Below are 4,661 nucleotides of genomic sequence, written 5' to 3'. Positions count from 1 at the left end.
CAGTTAATTATGAAGGAAGCGTAATTCATGGGTCAGTTACTAGGAAAAAGACAAAAACGGTTGAACAAACTCCTATATTTAGTGGCATTAATCGTGGGACTAATGGCGACAATAATGGAATAATTAATATGACAATTGTTTATGAAGGAGACATAAATTATGGGTCAGAACATGAGTTTGAAGAAGATATTGTGGTTATAGAAATAAAACATAGAAGGAAAGGAGATGTTTTAAATGAAGGGGAAGAGACAGTTTCAAATAATAGTCTAATTGTGAATCCAAAAAACAGGTTTCAAGTGGGCTCTACTGGACAGATCCACCCATCATCATGAGTCTATTTAGCCTGGAACTGTCATAGAGTATTGGCGTTTTAATGAATCTTGTCCAAAATTACAAGCCATTTATTATTTTTCGTTCTCGTATTGCTGGAAACTTTTCGGTTAAGGAATGTGAAGCTATTAGTATTCAAGGGACTCTTAGGTGGATCAAACTCAAGGGTTTGGGTGATATGGAGGTCGGATTAGATACACTATGAAGCATATTCATCAAGCATACTTTCGTTCTTCTTATGGTTCAATTATAGACGATTATAAAAGTCTTATTTTTAGTATCAATGACATTTCTGTCAGATTTATAAATTGTTCTACGAATGGAGTGACTCATACTTTAATTAGGTCTTCTCATTCCTTGTCAGAACTTGTAGAGTGAGGTGCTATCCCTCTGGATTTTATTTTACATTCCTTGTATGTTAAATTCCGTTTAATGAAACTTATTTTTCTTCAAAAAAAAAAAACACGTACATTGTTTTTACAATCGACTAAACCACAGAAATTATTTTTGTACTTTCCCTTTTTTTTGTTGTGCATGTCACCATAAATTACGGTTATATACTTTTTTAGAAGAAGAATACGGTTATATACTTATTTTACTCGTATATTAAAAAAGAGTCCAGTCGAGAGGGAAAAAAAAGAAAGAAGACATAAAGATAGAATAAGTATTCGAACCATAATTCATCTGAGTCAATGTGATTAAAGTTGTCCAACTCTGCCGGGACCATACTGTTAATACCACTACAATTCGGGAACATGGGTACATTTTACGCAGTGTATTTGCATGCTACGGGGAAGTAATAAGAAAATAATATTAAAATGAAACTAGACAAAGATCTGTATTATACATCATGAAAGCTTTACCTTTTTTTTTTTTTTTTTTTTGTAGAATAATTTACAACAGCACAGAAAGAGCATCTCAAGATAGCAATTGTGGATATGCTCACAATGGGGGAAAATAATTTACGATTTCACAACAGTGGAGTTGTTCATTGCATATAATAACTATATACCACTAGAAAATGCCCATGTATTAAGTGCTAAATGAAACAGTAAACACAACACAAAGCCGTGAGGTCTAACAGTGTCCGGAAGGTATAATTATTGCACTATTGTGCATCTAGTGTTCCAAGAGCTTCTTTTAGAAGTTCTTGTGCTTCTTCTCTCCTCCTGTATCAGAGAATGGAAAATAAAATATTCAAAATGAACATGACTACATTACGAGAATTAATACATTAGAATGTTGATCATCATTAGCATAGATATCATATTTACAACGAAGGCGCTACTCGTCATACAAGACACTTATTGATGTCGTAAATGATGTGAAGATACTTCAAGAGGGGTGTCAAAATGGGTTGTCGTGTATGATATCTCAGTACCACATGATTATATATAATATAGATGCAACAAAAATGATAATAGTATCAAAACGGGTTGTCTTAGTAAATTGTGTTGCCATATCAGAAATTGACAGCCCTAATTCAAGGTCTGCCTGCCTGCCTGACTGAAATATTATGCTAGGAACAAAGATTAGCTTGCCATTAATGTACTACTATTGTTTTCCTCTTATCAAATTCATTCTGTAATAGACAATCAAGGAGGCACTATGCACATGGCTGGCCAGCCGACTCAATGACATCAAGAAACCAGTCGGAGTTCAAGCCATTTGCTGTTACAAACACAGGATTGGGATCATGTTATGGGTCCTTGCACCCTAAAATCCTTGGTATCCCAGGAGACTTCTTGCCTCTACCTATTTTGTAGGAAAAGCATTTAGGACTCAGTAGAGAGAGTCCTCACCTCGAAACACAAATTAAAACTTGTTTGAGAGGGTCCTTTGCTCTTAACACAAAATGTAAGGTTTTAACTTTTGATGATTGTATTGATGTTCTGCCTCCTATTTATAGCTATAGACTTGCAAAGCAGAAAAAATAAATTAAACACCTGAACTAAGCAAAGAAAATCCTAATCCAAATAGCATTCTAATTATTTCTATTCTTTCTTAATGAGACTTTTATTCTGAATTAACCTACTTCTTTTATTATTCTCAAATTTTACTGCTGCTGCTATGCCTAATATGCCCCTGTTTTTTTTTTTGTAAATTTGGACCTTTATTTGCCGGGAAATTGGTGACACTGGCATTCACATAAACAGGCCTATTCTTAACAGCATTGCTGCTTATTATCTGATAATTCCTTACAAGCCTAAAGATGAGGCTATTACTGACTCTTTGGGTGATTTGTAAACATTCAACCGAAGTAACAGTGACATCATGCCGAAGAAATAGTCAGGATAAAAAGGGCATGAATAAAAAAGATAAAGACTGGAAATGGTGGTAATAGTCTCATAAATTTGATTTTAATGGAATCCTACATGAATCTACAAATAAGCTTACAGAAGATGAAAACAGCTGTAAATGATGGTCACAAACTCTTAATACTTTAGGTTACGATTTATATGGCATAATATGTAAATTTAGCAAGCAACAAACAGTCACACCACAACAATCACAGAATTGATGGTGAGATACAACAATGAAATGAATCTCTTCTCCAGACAAATTGCAGAGCAATTGTGATATTATTAATAGAAATAATTTTCAAAAGGCATTGCTTGGAAAAAAACAACTTGAAGAACAATAGATGAGCGAAAGTGCTTCAGAAACAAAGGATACTATTATCCAATTATTGCATCAGTCAGATTTTGAACCATTTCAGTAAGATTTGAAAAAAGTACCTTTTAATATCCTCCACAGCTTGTTTTCGACGTTGGATCTGAAGCTCTAGAATATGAATTAAAGTGGCTCTAGCCTGGAGAGAAAAACCACTTCAATATTTTTTTGTTCCTCAAGCATGAACCAGACACAGAACACACTCAGGCAACTTGAAAATGCTTTACCTGATGAGGGCGCAATGAGTTGAGAAGATGATGCAAGTTCTTAAATATAAGAGAAATGTCTTCAACTCTCCTAGCATATTGTGATGGTCTCTCAACAAGCACATCAGCAAGCTCCAAAATATGCAGCTGTAACTCTCTATTCAGCGCTCTCAGTTCTTTCTTGAAATCTAAAAACGAAAAAACCAGGTATTCGGAAGCAGATTTGTACAACTAAGGACTCAAAAGTGAACGAACAGAAAGAAACCACTAAACAGAATGAAATATATCACAAGGTTTTGTTGCTAATCCTTGCATAATCTCCTCTTAATAACCATATGACCAGAAATTAAATGATTTAACATCAACGCATTTAATTTACAACCTAAGAAAATACGAAAAGCTTCATCAATGGAAATTCAGGGGAAATCAAAAGCATTGCTGTGCAAAAATTTCGCATCCACACCATTAATCAACATTTCAAATGGCAGCAGATTTAAAACATACCAACATTGGGCCCTTGAGGGTAGAGCTGACGCACTCCTTGTTCTTCCAAGCTAGGAAGCACGTAATCAGTCTACAAAAATACATAGAACCAATCAAAACAAAAATTTAAGAAATCTAAAACTCTGGTCTGCTCTACTCCCATTTTCATTTCCATTTCCATTCTCTTGAATGGAAAAAACTGAGAGATATATCTTACAGTGTAAGTGGCGCCAAAACATGAGTAATTCCCGTCAATAGGAGGAGGAGGCTCAGGAGCGGATTTAGGGTTTGTCAAATAATCTTTATACAGTCTGTAATATGGCGGCGGCGGTGGATACGTAGCCGTAGCCATGGAAATTCTCCTTATTTCGCTGAAATAACAGTCGTATGTTTGGAATCCGACGAAAGCAGAGATGACCAGACTGATTAGTACATCGGCGCTTGAAGATTTGGGGAATGCTCCAACGGCGTTCGAGCGTCCGGTTGTATTGTGATACTGTGTTACTTACATTGAAGTGGACTATTAGGCTTCAACCCAGGCCCAATTACGAATAAAGCGTTGAAATTCATCAAATTGTTTTGGCTATCTCGATTATTCATTAGGAGGAAAATTATAAAGAAATTCAGTAAAAAAATGAACAATAAATTTGTTGAATCTTCAACAAGTCGGACTAGCCTGAATTGAATCCGGGAACTGGTGTTGGGGTTTATGTCCTATAGACAATTGTTTTAGAATATAAATATTAATGAATAAATTGTTTATTTAATCATTTGTTTAATCAGATATATAGCATTAAACTGTAACTATATATATAAAGGCACAAATCTTTCATAAAGAAAGTAACCCTAAGTTTATTTAAGTAGTTATAAAGTGTTCATACAAGCATGAAGTGAGCCTGTACTTTATAATAGACCAATAGACTTAAGGTGACCCAAGTCAAGTAATATGTTATAGGGGTTGTCATATTA

At 34.7% G+C, this 4,661-nt stretch overlaps 1 protein-coding gene across 1 annotated transcript; it reads right to left on the bottom strand.

Annotated features, from left to right (window-relative positions):
• Window positions 1-1,240: 1,240 nt before the first annotated feature.
• Window positions 1,241-4,203, bottom strand: LOC136210019 (mediator of RNA polymerase II transcription subunit 7a-like). The gene is made up of 5 exons (XM_066001679.1): window positions 3,910-4,203; window positions 3,714-3,783; window positions 3,231-3,397; window positions 3,069-3,142; window positions 1,241-1,499 (listed from the first exon to the last, which is right to left on the bottom strand). The coding sequence occupies exons 1-5, from the start codon at window positions 4,042-4,044 to the stop codon at window positions 1,439-1,441; spliced, it is 507 nt and encodes a 168-aa protein (XP_065857751.1). The 5' UTR covers window positions 4,045-4,203; the 3' UTR covers window positions 1,241-1,438.
• Between the last annotated feature and the right edge of the window lie 458 nt (window positions 4,204-4,661).

The sequence above is a fragment of the Euphorbia lathyris genome, chromosome 10, assembly GCF_963576675.1.
Source record: "Euphorbia lathyris chromosome 10, ddEupLath1.1, whole genome shotgun sequence".
Classification (NCBI taxonomy): domain Eukaryota; kingdom Viridiplantae; phylum Streptophyta; class Magnoliopsida; order Malpighiales; family Euphorbiaceae; genus Euphorbia; species Euphorbia lathyris.
Note: the sequence above shows the minus strand (reverse complement) of the source record. Positions and strands in the feature narration are given on the sequence as shown.